General features: G+C 43.6%; 1 protein-coding gene across 2 annotated transcripts in view; it reads left to right on the top strand.

The window, feature by feature from the left end:
• The window catches only part of GPR107 (G protein-coupled receptor 107), a 37,663-nt gene extending 24,790 nt beyond the window's left edge, over positions 1-12,873 (top strand). For both annotated transcript variants that reach the window (XM_064676936.1, XM_064676937.1), the window contains exons 16-18: positions 71-154; positions 966-1,090; positions 7,327-12,873. In XM_064676936.1, the coding sequence (XP_064533006.1) occupies positions 71-154; positions 966-1,090; positions 7,327-7,423 (306 nt within the window). In that variant the 3' untranslated portion in view covers positions 7,424-12,873. The remainder of the gene's footprint in view (positions 1-70; positions 155-965; positions 1,091-7,326) is intronic.
• Positions 12,874-15,718: the final 2,845 nt, after the last annotated feature.

Raw genomic sequence — 15,718 nt, 5'->3', positions numbered from 1 at the left:
CTCTGGGAAAAAAAGGTTCTGTAAGGACGGTGCTATTGTTCTCATCACGCTTTCTTCTTTTCCTTCCCAGATTGTGTGTTACATTTACTTCACACGGATCATTGCCATTCTCATAAAGATTGCTGTTCCATTCCAGTGGAAATGGCTGTACCAGGTATTTGCCAGCAAGGGAAAATACATCCATTCCTTGGCTTTTTTTTCTCTATTATTCTTTAAATATAACTGCACCAAAAAAATCCATAAATTGGTCCTCATGTTATAGTAGAACATCTCAAAGCACAGTGCTGCACCCTGTCTCCTCCTGATTTTTATCAATGTTATGCTTAAGGTGAAGGAATATATTTTTAGTCTTATGTTTGTCCAGTGAGCCTGCTGGATTATACATGAGATGTCTGAAAGTAATTGCATTATTGATTTTTTTTTTTAGTCTTTCAATTTAAAGATGTCTGAAGGAAATTAATCAAGAACATACAAAGGAGGAAAAAAAAAAATTTGTCAGGTTTGCCCTGTGTAATTGAGGCCCCAGGGAGCCAGAGAATTAGGCTTTTGCTTTTCCATCTACAGGCTTTATTGCCTAGTGGCTTTTAAATACTTGGTTTCTTAACATATAATCCAAGTCACTGTGCAGGGAGTCCTTGGAATACATTAACTGTTGAAAATACCAAATAACTTAGGGATGATTTTCCCCCCCTCATTTAAAAGCCAAGTCTTGCCATAGTTCTTTTAAAGCTCTGGATTGATGGATAGAACTGTAACTGTGTTTAAAGTGACGGGGAAAGCTGAAAGAACAAAGGGCTTGACAGCCTTTAGCCTGGGATTAATGATAACAGGGCAGGGATTGCTTTATTTCTGCTATGGCACAGGCTCCTTGGCCATTAAACCTTGAACCTTATGAATGAGGAGAAATGTTGTGTGACCACAAAGCATCACAGGACTGAACTTCAGTCTTGTGTTTTCCCTTGCAGCTGCTGGATGAAATGGCCACACTCGTGTTCTTTGTCCTCACTGGGTACAAGTTCCGTCCAGCATCAGACAACCCTTATCTACAGCTTTCTCAAGATGATGAGGATGACCTGGAGATGGAAGCTGTGTAAGAACCCCCTTCCCTTCCTTCTTTTTTACCTCTTCACTTGATTTGAGAAAAGTAACGTTTAAAGCCAGTTTACTTTAATCTCTCTAAATCCTTCTCTGAAAAAGATTAGTGTCTGCCCACATGCTTAAAGATGAGGTGTCTGTTTGGTGTGTGTGAAGAGATTTGTACTTATGCATAGGAGCCTCTGACCTGGCTATTGCAGTAGTGGGGAATAAGCTGGTAAAGCTTTTCATGGGGCAAAAAGATGCCCATGAAAATATCAAGTAATGAAGCTTCTGAGTTGAATTTATGTCACTGAGCATGAACAAGCCTTGCAGGTTGTCATTAATGCTTCATATTTCAGCAAAAAAACCCACAACCAAACCAACAACAAAAATGATCTGCCAGTCTACAGAACATAAATGACCATGGTGCCTTGGCATTCAGCCTGTAGCTTTGCAAAAATTTATCTAAAGCAACACTGAGCCAAGGAGATGGATTTTTGCTGATACTTTTCCCTGTTCTCTTCCTTGCTGCTAAACCGTGAGGCACCACAAATGCTTCAGGACCTGAGCAAGTCTGGAGAAATGATAAAGTAGGGCTCAGCCTAAGTCCCTGTCATTTGCTTTGCAGTGATTTTCTGAGGACTTAGAAAATGAGTGGCATTTCTGAATTTATGACAGAAACTGCCCTAAGAAATTCAGCCTGTCAGGAGTGTTGGGTACAGCTAAAACTGCCACAGACTCTGCTGCCTTAATAGGAGCAGAGCCAACCTAATCCTTTAGTAGTTATACATTTCATGCATAATTGCAATTCATGTACAGGCTCACAAGCCTGTTCCTAAGAGTTTTTCCAATTTGGTAAATCTCCTTTACCTGATCTTGGGTGAAATAAATGAACTCTCCAATTTTTAATACAGAAGCAAAAAAAAGTCAGAATGTGTTTGCTCTCCTAGTTAGCTCAGAAAGAAATGGATCTTACTGGGAAATTGCTACAAGGAGGTTTGAATCATAGAATCCAACCTCAAATGTAATCTAAGGAGTTGAACTTCTCAGAAATATCGCTAGTAACAAAGATCTTTTTTTAATGCTTAGCTATTTTTGCTTTGGGTCTAGAAAATCTGTCATTTTTTCAAGTGGAATCCAACTAGTGGGTAGTGACCTTAAAATCACTGTCACTTATAGGTGTTAAAATGGTTATCTAAGAAACTGATTTCAGCTTGGCAGCTGGTAAATAAACATTGACATCAGGAAGGCACTGTCTGAACTGGAAGATGTGGCAGGATTTGTGATTGTACCAAAACAGGCTTTTTTCTTTGTTGCCTGTTGGAGTGAATTTCAACTTTGCATTATGTGCCTAATGAATTTTTTCTTGTGGGTTTGTTGTTTTTTGGGGGTTTTTTTTTAGGACTAATAATAGGACACCTTTCAAATACAGTGATTTCAATCAATTGGAGAAGTTGCTAAATTTAGGAGAATCTGACAGAAATAAACTGGAGAAACTTTAATGAACTAATTCAGTGAAATAGAGTTACTAGAAACCCGAGGATCAGAATTCCTTGTGAGCCTTTTCCTAGTAAGGGGTTTTGCTCTTTGCCTTGAGAGTTTCCATTGTTGTGCCTTGTGGGTTGTTCCCTTTAGCCTTGCTTGAATTTTTCTCATCTGATTCACCAGAAGTTTTACTCCATTTGGGCACTTGGCAGGGTATAATCTGTGTCTGGTTCTGCCTTCCCCACCTCCATCAGGGAGGTTAAGTTTGCACTTATTTGAGAAGCAGAGTTTATACACATTCTGTGACAGGTGAAGAACTGCACTGAAAGTGTATTAAATTTCTTGTTGACTTGGGTCTTGCTAGTCCTATTTTTGCATTTATAAATATTAAGTGTTGCTTCTGGGGGGAGCAGGGGAAAATCACAGATTATTTGAGCAGGTGACTAAGTGCCTGACAGTGTCCTGACTAACCATTGCATGAGTGTTTTGCCTTTTATGTGATAAATACCCACTTGTCTTCAGAGGCTATGGCAGAAGGTAAAAGCCTGCAGACTTCATGGTGTTCTGCTGTCTTATTGCCAGGTTTTATGGTTATTTTCCTCTCCCAGAGGTTTTTTGTTAAAATCAACTACTCTGAAACAGAAGCATTCCGTTTCTTTAGACTCAACATTTCTATGAGCCAGCAGAGAGGAAAGCTGTGAGGTCAAGCCTGTTTTCCAGGCCTGCTTTTCTTCCAGCAGAAAAAAGGACATTTTAAGAGCAGCTCTCTAGCTTGTGTCTGTTTTCATGCAGTGCAAACTATACAAACCTTGATCTTGCAATAAATGTAAATACTGTTAAGGACACTGGAAATCTGCAATCTATCAAGAAAAATCCACAGATTAGGTGTCTGTGACAGAAGCAACATAAGGCACAACTCTTCTCTCTGTAAGCTCTTGTAGCTCTCAAGAATAAAATATAAATCAAGAATAGCAAAGGTGACTTGTACTAAGTCTTTTCAGCTAACACACCTCTGTATTGGAGAAAGAATCCACAGACATTACAGGACCTTCTCTTCAGTTATTCCAGGCTCAATAGAAGTTGTCCTGGTGGGGAGGAGAGTGTGGCTAGACCTGAGCTTAGAACCAGTCTGTTCTTTTTCAAGCAGGGTCAGTAGCTATTCCTCAGGAGCAAAGAGCCTTTCTGTGTATTCTGTGCTGGGCAGCCTCTCGAGCCTCTTCTGTCAGGACATGGGCTCGTCACTGACAGTTTGTTAGATTAAAGTTCCCTGCTTGAAAAGGTGCAGCCACACTTGGCAGAAAGGGCTGTCAGGCTTCCAGTCCTAATGCCATTTCTGGGACATGAACACAAAAATATAAACAGTACAGTAGATGAGATGGGGGTGAAGAAGGGGGGGGAAAAAAAAGGAGTTTTGGTGTTGGGTTTTTTTTATTATTTTTTTATTTCATTAGCTCATTAAGTTTGCTTTAGATTTGGGTACCAAAATGCTCTTCTACAGATCTTGATTGAGAATGTTCATACAAAAACATGGCATCAAGATATTTCCACTGGAGGAGGAATTGCAGGAGAAGAAACCATTAATGGTTTTGTTCTCAAGTCTGTAAATCCATCTTACTCAGTGTGAGGAGACTTTGCTTTTCCTTAACACCCAAAACAGCCTCAACACAGTGAACTGTTGTGGTAACACTGATCTGCCTTGGGATCTGGAGTTTCTCACAGCATCATGAGGCAGCCAATTCTGTGCTGAGCCTCGACGTCCTGGTTGGTTGCCTTTCTCTGCTTTCTCTCAGGTTGTGCTTCATGGCAGACTGATTCATGATGCTCTCCATTAGCAGTGATTTTCTTCACCTAGCACATCTTTCCCTTGCAGAGATCAGCTTTTTTGTTCCATGGCTGATCAGTTTTCACCCCAGTTTGCAATAGCTTGTAAGGGCTGGCTGCTGCGAGTATTGCAGTGCTTATAAAACAAAACAAACAGGAGACAAGACAGCTGAGATCCACCAGTGTGGAGGGCTGGAGACACTTCTGGATGTTTAGTCATTCCTTGATACCTTGGATGCAATGCAGGAGAAAAATAAAACACATGAAATTTCTTCAGCACTGTAGGATGGAGTGTTTGGGGAACAACCTTTGTGACTCATTTGTAAATGCCTGACAGGCACAAAAATGCTCTCTGGAGAGAGATGGTTTAGTGGAGAAGGATTTGTTGCATTTTAACTGCTGCTAATTTGTGGGCTAGAAGTGCAGTTCAGGAGGGAGCAGGTGAGGGATATTTCCCTGCCATATTGCAGGTCAGAACTGAAGTGCTGAGACTGCTCTGAGGACAATAATGGGGATTGCAGTGTGCTTGGTCTTAGTGCTGCTACCCTTATTTTATTGGGCACTAAAACATGTTGGCTGGACTGATTTTGAGAGGGAGAGGAATTGGCAATCTGAGAAAAAAGGAGGACTCACAGCTACTTCATGCACTTGTCACGAGGCAAGAACGGTGCTCTTGAGATTGGCTTTAGCCTTTGCTGTTGGAGAGTCCACACTGAAATCTCTCCCAGCTCTTTGCTGTTATTGTACAGGACACAGCAAATGGCCTCTCTGGTAACAAAGGACGTGGCTTGTCCTGAAGTTGGCTGCAGTTTCAGTATGTAGCTGTTTGTCTCATGAATGTGGGAAGTGGATCATTCCCTCATAGCTGTAACATCTCCTCGCTTCTGTCATCACCTTGGTGTGCAGTGGGGTTGGGATGGTGGTGGAGTGCAGTGCTGAAATCAAGGCTGTGTGCCAGGGGGGATCTTCCTAGCTGTGAGTCAAGTGTAAGGACTCCTTCAATGTCATGTATGTGTAAAACACCTCTTTATATATATCCCAGTATGTCTGCTGCTGCATTGCTGCAGCATATTAGATGCTCATTTGTGTTTGTAGTCCGTGGTAATCTTTGGCTCTTCCTTGAATGGATACTTACTCCTGATTCTGTAATTACAAAGTTGATTGTTTCTGAAGAGTAAACTTCCTAGCTGTCTTGCTGCATCCTTCCATGTTTTTCAGACTATCACTTTGATTTTCTGCATTCTAGTCCTGTTCTCCAATATGCAGCTCTTAGTGTCTTGTGCAGATTTAATAAGCAAGTTCTCTATTCCATTACCCAGGCAATTACTGAAAATACTGAATAGAAGTGAACCCAGGACAGGCCTCTCTGGAACCACACTCAATGTTCTTACATTTTTGACAGGAAACCATTAAGTATGTCTCAATACATGCTTTTCCAATTAGTTATCCATCTACTTTGCTTTTGTCTAGCTTATATTTCTCCAGATTTTTTGCTTTATGACTGTGGGGAAACCTCTGTCTGCAGGGATAACTTCAGAGATCTACACATTTCTGTGCTGATAAGTTTGATCTCTTCTAGGAAATGTTTGTTATTAAATTCCATCTTTCTCCTTTAAGCAATCTGCTTATTTTTCTCTATACTTTTATTTTTTATTTTAATAGGGACTAAACTTATTTTATCTGTACTCTTGTGACCCTTTCCTGTTATGCACAAGCTCATCTAGGCCCACTCTAAAGTGAACCCAGTACTGCCACTGCTAGAGAGTGGCAGCAGTCTGAGTGAATTATTTTTACAGTACATGAACAGAAGCTGGTATCTAATGTGGAACTAAGGGCATTATCAGAAGAGTATCTGAAGATGACTTCTCTTGGGGTGATGCTGTGAAGATGTTGTTAGCAGCTCTGATCAAATAAAGCATTCTGACACGGTAAACAGCAGGTGAAAGCACACACAGACAGACAGCAGCAGCTTTGAACAGGACAGTTCTGTGTATGCTTCCAGGCATCCCTTGGGAATGCATTGAGCTGTTGGCACTCTTACTTTCAGCATCCAAAATAACCTTTGTAGCACATCTGGGGGAGGGGGGTGGAGGAGAGGAAAAAATGCCTGCGTGGAATGAGAATCACATTGTGGAAAAGAATAAAGGAAATGTGTTGTGCATCCTAATGGCCTGTTTTGTGTAGCAGCAGAGGAGCTGCTGGGCTGAAGAGCTGCTGGAGAGCCAAGGCAGTTCTGAGAGGAGTGGTGCTGTTCTGCCTGGATAAACAGTTCAGTCTGCCTAATGTTTGAATGGTATTATGAGGCTTTGTAGCTCAATGGTCAGATTGTCATGACAAATCCAGACTTGGGTGGTATAAAAAGGATGACCTCTCGCCTCTGTTTTGTTGCTGCTCATTGAGTAATTTTGCTATTAACAGGAGCTGGTGTGCATTAAGCTAATGAGGTTCATTTGGGGCACTGTCCACTGCATGTGCATTTGTGTATTATGTTGTACCTATTAGGAGCGTTGCAAATGCAGAAGAAAGTCTCTAATGCACAGAACTAAGGGTGTTCAGCTGTATAGCAAAATGTTTTTTTTAAGCAAACTGCTCAAATTTAGCAAATAAACACCTGGTTTTAACTCTTTAACCACCCCTGCTATCTTCTTTCAGGTTTGAGTAAATACTCTTTGCTGGCTTAGTTTAATGATAGATGGGGAGGGCCTTGAGGTGCTCAAGGACAGTGGCCTTGCTCCCAACACCCATCAGTGTTGTGGCCAAGGTGATACCTGGCTGCAAAACAGGAGCAACAGGAGAGTTCCAAACATGGAAACTGCTCGGTCTGGGTAAAGAGGCATGTGAGAAGTGTGATTTGACAGGCACAGGAGGATGAGTATGGGCTGTTGGTGAAATGGATGTTACAGTTCAAGGTCTGATTGCTGATGTCTCTCCCTTCCCTTCCAGGGTGACAACTTCAGGAGTAATGGAGGGCATGAAGAAGGTCAAGAAAGTGGTGAATGGTTCAGCAGAGCCCCAGGGCGAGTGGGAAAGCACGGCATGATGGACTGGACTAAGGCAGCACTTTCAGAGGAACTGTTTTAATTTATTAATATTACTCTCAGTGGAAAGGGAGCAACTTGCACTTCCCACCACTGAAATGGCAGAGTGGGGTGTGTCTGGGGGGAGGAAAGCAGTGCAGAAACATAACTATTCCTTTGATCATAAGAAAATGGGATCCCCTGGTACCTGCAAGGAGTGTGAAGCTTTCCTAGGGATTTTGGGTAGCTTATTCTTTTCTTTCCCCCCCCCTTTCTGGATCGGTTCTGCATCCTGAATTGTTTGCAGTTGCATTCTTCAGAATGTCTAATGCTAATGTGAAGAGAGACCTTCAGTGTGTATGTAAAGTATATATTTTATATAATGTGCATATATATATATATACACACACACTACGTAACATGTATGCCAGGAGTTACAAAGCGTGGGAAAAGAAGATAAGAGATGTAAGTATTTTTTTTTTCTTTTTATAAACACTCCTTTTGACTTAGACAAAACGTTGCAAAACATGAGTAGGAGCAACTGCAGTTATTTGAGAGACTGATTGGGTATTGGATGAGGTGACTTCTGGCACTGCTCACACCAGTGGGAAAGTTGATAAGTATCTTATTTTATCCATGCAGGTATCCACCTGAACGTGCCAGGTTTTTAGATGTGTTACTGTACAGGAAACAAGTGACTGTTCTCCATTAAAGCACTGAGCCCATAGTGCAATAAGAATTAATGTTCATGGAGTTGCTCTTGACTCACCCCCACCTGACAAGAAGTACATAAGAGGTGTAAGAATGATGCTTGCTTTTTAGGGGTCTGCCATGCTATCCTAAACATTTACTTTCAAGCTGTGACCCAGAGCACCTTGGTCTGCTTGATAAAATATTTTCAAGGTATTTCAGAAGTCTCTCCTTTCTGACTTAGTATAAACACTACCAGACTCTCCAGTGGAAGTCTGTCTAGCCAATTTACTGCAGTATAAATCTCTGGTTCACCATTATCCTGAGTTACCTGACCTCTCTGGGTGGCTACTTGTACCTGTCTGGCTATGTAGGAATTAATGGCACTGCTGTTTGAGACAAGCTGAACTGGTCAAAATGGCATTGCCACCAAAACCAGGCAACTGCAGCTCCCAGCCCTAGATGGTTTTTGTCAGGAAAGAAGATGACCAGAACCTCGATGCAGGGGAATATGGAAGTCTTGACTGTCAGTGGAGTCTTTACAGACATGTTGCAAATGCCACATGGATTTTCTCTGTAGTCCCTGCTATGGTCAGTGAGGCAGCTGCTGTCATAGGTGCAGGAGTGAGAATGGTTGTTAATCCGGGGGAGGATGGAAGTGGTTCACTGATGTAATGAGGATAAGCTTTCAGAAAAATAAATCAAGTATAGCTCAGTGACCCACTGAAGCCTTAATATTGATGTAGAGGTGTTGAAATGTGGTGCTGTTGAGCCAAGTCCTTCTGCCAGACTGACAGGGATTGGCATCATCACAGCTTTGGAAGTGCCAGCATTGCTTATGGACTCAATTAGGAATTGCTTTTTTGAAGGGACTACATCTCTGGGGCACAGCTGATTAGAGGACTGCTAGCCACTGGGTAATTTTATTCTTCAAGCTTAGAAGGAGGATTTCTTTTAGAATCTTGAACCACTTCCTCACTTTTGAGCAGGGGTTGCAGAGCTCTTGGTGAGCAGTCTGTACCAAGACTCGCTGTTTGAGGAGCAGCTTCACTTTCTCCAGTTGCCACTTTTCCCAGATGTTGGTTCTATGCACCATGGAGATGGTAGGAACAAATCTGCCTGCTCCATACCTGGAACTGCTTTCTCTTCAGATAAAGCATGACAATAGCCCTGTTCTCTGGGTGCAGTCTTCTTCTGTTTTTCTCCTCAGCCATAACTTCACAGTAATCACAGCAGTGATAGTTTGACTTTTGCTGTCATTGCCTTGCAGTGAGACAGTTTTAGTGGGAACAGATCCTACACCACTAGAGAGGCTGTTTGGTGATCTATGGGCCTTTTAGACCTTCTGTAAGAATAAATCTGCATATTAAGTAGCTGAGGTGTGAGAAATTGGACCATAAACACAGGCAGACCCAGCTCATCATACACTTAAATACAATACCTGGAAAACTCATCCTCTCTCTCTCTGCAGAGTTACTCTGTCCCTGTGGAATTGTCACTCACTGCATCCAAAGGGCTGCTCAGACAGCCTGTACACTTTGTTCAGAGAAGCCCACTGGAGGCTTAGTCTGTTGGGACTGAGAAGTATGTAAGGGATAAGGATAAAGTGGAGTAACAGTGTTATCTGGACATGATGCTGCTCTAGAACATGTTAATTCCTTTTGTGAATGAGATGTGAAATTCTGATGGCTGTGACATTTCACCCAAAAACATGAGGGCTGTGCTGAGATCCCAGTGAGTGCAGAGCTGGTTCCAAACAGCTGCCTATTCCATACCTCAGCATCAGTGGAGCTGACAATTTGGCAAGTGCTGTTACCTTAGTCTCAGGTTTCTCTTTTTTATATGCACTTTTTTTGCTGAAGTTGCATCTGGTGTAGGTTTATCTGCCAAGTCCCTGGCTCGCTAGTCAAAGGCTAAAAAATGGGTCATTTCTTTTTGTCTTGGCATGAAAAGTCACAGCAGTATTCCGGAAGTATTTTTTTTGGAAGAGCTTTTTCCAAGTTCAGCCTGGAGTTTCAGCAGTCAGCTCTACAGCCAGCTTCAGCTGGTGCTTAGTGCAGGATGCCAAGCAGCAGGAACTGGTCAAACCTGGGCATTAGGAAGAAAAATGAATGTCATGTACAAGTAAAAAAACAAAAAACTCTCTCTTTGGAAACGGCTGCAGTGAATTTCCACTCTCTCTGGTGGAATTCCTCGGAGCAGGTCAGGAAGTGTCTTGCAGGGGTATGTGATAGATTGGACAGTGGGATGGTGGAATATGGAAGAGGATGCAGCTGTGCTTCTCTCACTTACTGTGCTGCAGTGCAAACCATCAAAGAGAGGGCTGCTCCCTCCCCTTCCTCCCAGGCAAACCCCCAGCTGCATGACTGGCACTGCACGACTCCAGGGCGAGCGGAGTGCGGCAGCTCGGAGCTCCCCAGGCAGGATAATCAGTGCCTGCCTTTCACGTGCTGACAGCTGCTGATCTGGTGTAGGAAGCTCTGTCTTTCACAGGGAAGCTGGAGGAGCTGCTGTGGATTACAGATTGCTTTGGGATGCAGCCTTACTTTCCTGTCTCTGCCTTTTGCTGAAGTGGGGAACTGAAGCAGTCGCGCTGACAGGACGCAGCAGTGCAGGGACAGCAGGTCTGGTGCAATTCGGAATAAATGGTTGGAATGCTTTCCCATATGTTGCTGCAGTGGAGCACTCAGCACCCTCTGCAGACAGAAATGAGATTGGTTCAGTCTTCAGTTGTAATGCAGGTTATGCCCCAATAAATCCCTGTTGATGATGACATGCACATGCCACTGCTGCACTCCTCCCTCCTGCTGTCACTGTTCAGGGTGTCTTCCAGAGGGAGCCTTGCAGTGCAACTGCCAGACTCTTGCATTCCTCAGGCTGGAAAAATGTTTTCCTTGATGGTTCATCAAGAGACTTACTAAAGGAAAGCAAGACATAATGGGGTCATCTGGAACACTGCTGCTGCTTGCTCGGAGTGGAGCAGTTTGAGCTGAAGAAGCCACATGCTGTCCTATTAAGATGCTCTTTCATGTTGTCATCTAACTCGGCGTGTCATGATCTGTGCAGTGCATTGTTCAGTGTTTCTCTCCAGCTGAGTGCCCTGTCCCTGGATTTCCATGCTGGCATACCCTGGGAGCATGTTGTAAAAAATTTGCTGCATTGCAGTATTTTGTCTTGGAGCAAGTAGTGTGGAAGATGTATTTTTCTAAGCTGAGTGGACTCTCTGTGGCATGAGTGTGCATCCACTGTGTATCCTTGAGCACTCTAACACTCCTGGTCGTGGAAGGGTGTGTCCTAAGCACTCCAGCTTGCACATCTGGTGGAAGTCCAGTGGAAGATTTTTAGTATGTTAAGTCTTTTTTCCTTACAGTATGCTCCTTTTAGAGAAGATAAATGCAGTCTGGCCATTGACAATGAGATTGACAAGAAAGGAGGGGGTTTTTTTGTTGTCTAGTTGAAAACTGCCCACTTTGAAGCAAATATTGGGTATTTGTATGCTCTGCTGAGCTCTGAGAACTGGAGTTGCTTAGCCATTAAGGAAAGGGAAGGAAATCCTCCTTGCTTCAGTCTGCCTTTGGTAGGTTTGTCTCCTTCAATTTGAGCTGCCATGCCAGCTGACAGACTGCTGTCACTTTAAAGCAGATGTGTTTTATGGATTCTGTGTTATGACCTCCACTTCACTCAATCAGCATGTCCCTGTTTTTCAGCTGTGTACAAAGAGTGTGGAGCTGTGGTCTGCAGGAGTGGGAGTTACAGTGATGTTTGAATTTGATGGGACTCACTGTCTGAAACCTGTGACCTTGTGTGTAATGTCAGTAACCTCCATGTTTCATGAAAGCTGAGGTGGTGCTGCCCAGAGGCACTTAACCAATCTTACTTTGTGTTCCCTGGGGTCAATTTGCTGGAAAATGTTGTTCTAAATTGGATTAATGTGGCTTTTTTTTTTTTGTAGCTGCTGGGTGCAGTGCTGTCTTGGGCTTACTAATCACTTTTCCTTAGCAATATTGGGAAGCTGTGTATTTCCTCTGTGTAGTTTCTTGCTTGGATCAAGCAATGATCCTGTAAGAACTGCACATGACACATACTCACAAGTGGCTGGAACAGGATTTAGGACAATACTGATACTCTCTATAGGTGTAGAGTGATGGTCCTGAAGAAAGTGGCTGAGAAAAGAGTCACTCCTTGTAGGTTGACTGGCTCAAGAACCCATTTATGTTTTGACTGCAGCAATCCTGGAGAAAGGACAATTCTGAATAAATATCTCCCTGTGGGATTTCATTTGATGTTCTGCTCTCTGTGTAATAAAGTAGAGCTTGACCTCCACATCATCAGAAGCACTTCGTCCTGTAGCCAGGATACTGGAGTGTGGGGCTGGTACCAGCTCTGTCAAAACAGAGTATGGGTCTAAATAGCTTCCCTTGCCCTTTAGTAACTATTAATAATTAATTCTAGATCCTCTTGTGTCATTAAGCAGCTTTAGGGCACCTTGTACAATGTAGCTTTGAATTCATTTAGTAAATGACCTCCAGAAGAACTGAAAAATACTTTCCTGTGTACAGCAAGGTCCAATTCCAGGGGTTTTGGTGACCTGTAAATATCCTATTCCTCAGTTCCTGTTCAGATGTAAAAATGGATTTTTTTTTCAGTATTTTTTTAAACTTTATTAAAAGAACAGCAAACAGTATTGGAAGAGAAGCAAAGTAGAGACAAGTCAGGGCAGTCTGTGTAACTTGGTTTCCCTGCTGTGATGCAAATGTGTAAAATAAAGATTGACCAGAAAGAAGTTTAATGCATCTCATTTTCTGCTTCTGAACTGCCAGTAGCCACGCTGACCCATTGATTCCAAAGTCTGCTTTTCCCCGTGCCCAGCTTCCACTTCCAGCCCTTAACATCTGCATCGTGGATACAGGGCAAAAATCTTGGGAGGAAAATTTTTTTCTATGGGAAAAGCTTTCCTGTCAGTGACCCACTGAGGTGCCTTTTCTTGAGCTGGAAGACCTCTGGGTACTAAGCTCTGCTTGTACCTGCTCATTTAGGTTTGGAAGCTGAACTTAAGTAGTAGTTTGTGGACTGAGTCTCAAACAGAAGCATTCCTCACATCCCTGTGTCTCCTGCAGTCTCCGGCAGGCAGGAAAGCAGGAGCTCCTTATTCCACAGGGCTTGATGTCACCTCGCTGTGCAAGGGCAGACAAGGAGCTGGTGCTTTGAGCCTTGGTGACCAGGTACAAATTAAGGGTAAAAACCTATTTTTAAAGTAATGTCTTTTGTGGATCTGACCACATTATCTCCAAGGGGCAAGTCCTTGGCCTTTTTGCTTTAGGCTGGACTGGCAGTTATTCGGGACTTACATAGCTGTGCTCTTCTTGAGGTGTTGGGATCTAACCATGCATTTTGGTTCTGCAAAGTGGTTGGGTTGGCAGGGATGAGGAGGGCAAAGTATTCCTGTGAAGTGTTCTTCCTGACAATCCCCATCCCTCAAAAGCATATGTCCTTCATCACGAAATCCGAGTCCTCAAGATGTTTCCTACAGTTCAGCCTATAGTTGTCATCCTACCATCGAGGGGTAATGCCAGAAATAGCCTGTGTGTAGACTCTGTGTTCTCTACCCTGCACCTCCCAGGCAGCCAGTTCTGCCTTGCCTCGAGCCTCTGGGTGGGTGGTGTTTTACCAGGGAACTAAACTATAATAAGTACTTAGGCTATGGATTCACTAATACCCCGCTGTGGGTTAAAACAAACTTTGTGATGGAGCTGGTGGCTGGTTGTTGCACTGGGGTGACCTGTATCTATGTCATGCAGGTTTCTCCAAACTGAACATCCTCTGCATGTTCTGTCTGTTGTGTGTTTGGCCTTAAAACTTTCCCTGACAGCAGCCAAACTCATCCCTGCTCTGAGAACAAACTGCTCCGGCGGAATTGGCTGCACCAGGCCAGAACATCTCTCAGCTGTGAGGAAAGGTGAAATGTTTGGGGTGGGGTGCATAAAGTGGGACTAAATTGTGGGAACTCTCACTTGAGGAGGAGAGCAAATTAAGTTATCTGGGGAAAATTTGATTTCTGACCATCTTCTCCAAGGAGACAAAAAGAAGAGCTCCCAGTATTTGAGGTCTATTGCAAGCAGAGGTTGTCTGGCAGACTTACACAGGGGGGAGAATAAACAGAACCAAAGCCCTAACAAAGCTTCCCTCGATGTGCTGCATTTGGATGCAGTTTTGTAGGTGTTTTCCTGCCCGGGGGAGGTAAATTGTTCTACCTGCTTTAAGGTTTTTCTTCCAGTGTCTGAAATTCCCAGCTGTCTTGATCATTTACAGCTCCTTGTTGCAGTCCTGGCTGCCTGCTGTCAGTGCTTTTGCTCGAGCAAGGTTATCTTCATGACTGCAAAGGGCTGCCTTCTCTTTCAATCCTGCTTTTGCTTTCCTTTGCCTTCTGACTGACAGGCTCTAATGAGAGGAGTGTGTTGTAGTGCCCTGTATAGCGAGTGGTCAATAAAAACCAAATTGCTTTGTACAGCAGAGGTAATAACACAGCTTGTATTGGCACAGCTGATCCTGATATTGGGGTCCTCAGTTAGGAGGCAAGGGCTTTTGTGTGTCTTAAGTAGTAACAAATGCATGTCATCCCTCTCTTTTCTCCCCTCTCATCCATGGATAAGTGGTGTAACTGGGGGTGATGCTGCTTTGTCGTGACTCTTGTCTCCCGTGGAATATTTTCACTGGGGTGGCTGAGACACAATACATGAGATGGCTCTTGTATTCCTGAAAAAAAATAAACAGGCATGTGAGGTGAGGCTGTTACGTGGGTGGCAGGTGGAATGAGTGAGGATCAAAATGGAAGGGATGGCTTAAAATTCCATTTACTGCTCCCTCTTGGGATGGTTGTGCCAAGCTTGGCAGGAACATCCTCGATGAGAGGAGCAGTTAACAACACAGGTCTCCTGTGGCCTGGGTAAGTATATTAATAAGTTGAGTTTGTGGGTTCTTTTTGTCCCTGAGGGGGTGCAGATCTTCTGTATGTCTCAAGTCTTGTGTCATTTTGGTAGGGTGGCACAATATCCCACGGATATCCCATTGGCATATTGTCTCCCACCACTTACTGTTGGTCATTGTCAGTGGTCCAGGTGCCTCTTCCCTGAGCTGCTCGGGATCTTTGTTCTGTGGGAGCTCTGTGAAGTCAGAAGGAATCTTCCACCCAGCACAGCTGTGAAGGTATTGATCTGGATCTCTGGGGAAAGCCAGACTTGTTCATTTTGAGATGGCTCTCATACCAGGAGGTGGTAGCCAAATTGGAGGGGCTACAAAGAGCAGCTGCAGTGACTGAGAGGAGAGAATTGGGCAATGGCAGAAGATTACAAGAATTAAAGCTGTAAGCCTGACTAAGTGATGATTAAAGACAGCCAAGAAGAAGTAGCACGGTACAAAATGGCTGCAAGGGGGGAACCCATGGAAACGGGGAATTAATTAGCGTGGCTGAGGGCTGAGCTGGGGAGAGGTGAGATGGAACGAAGGCAGAGGAAAACCTTTCGCCAGTGAGTTTGGCTGCAAACAATCTCCCTGGAGAAATGGAGGCAGTTCTGTGTTGGTTTAGATAATCAACACTAGACCGGACAAATCATTGCTAAATACACTGCAGG

Source organism: Pseudopipra pipra, chromosome 20 (genome assembly GCF_036250125.1).
Source record: "Pseudopipra pipra isolate bDixPip1 chromosome 20, bDixPip1.hap1, whole genome shotgun sequence".
In the NCBI taxonomy this organism is placed as follows: Eukaryota; Metazoa; Chordata; class Aves; order Passeriformes; family Pipridae; genus Pseudopipra; species Pseudopipra pipra.
The sequence above is the reverse complement of the archived record's forward strand: the minus strand, read 5'-3'. Positions and strand labels throughout refer to the sequence as shown.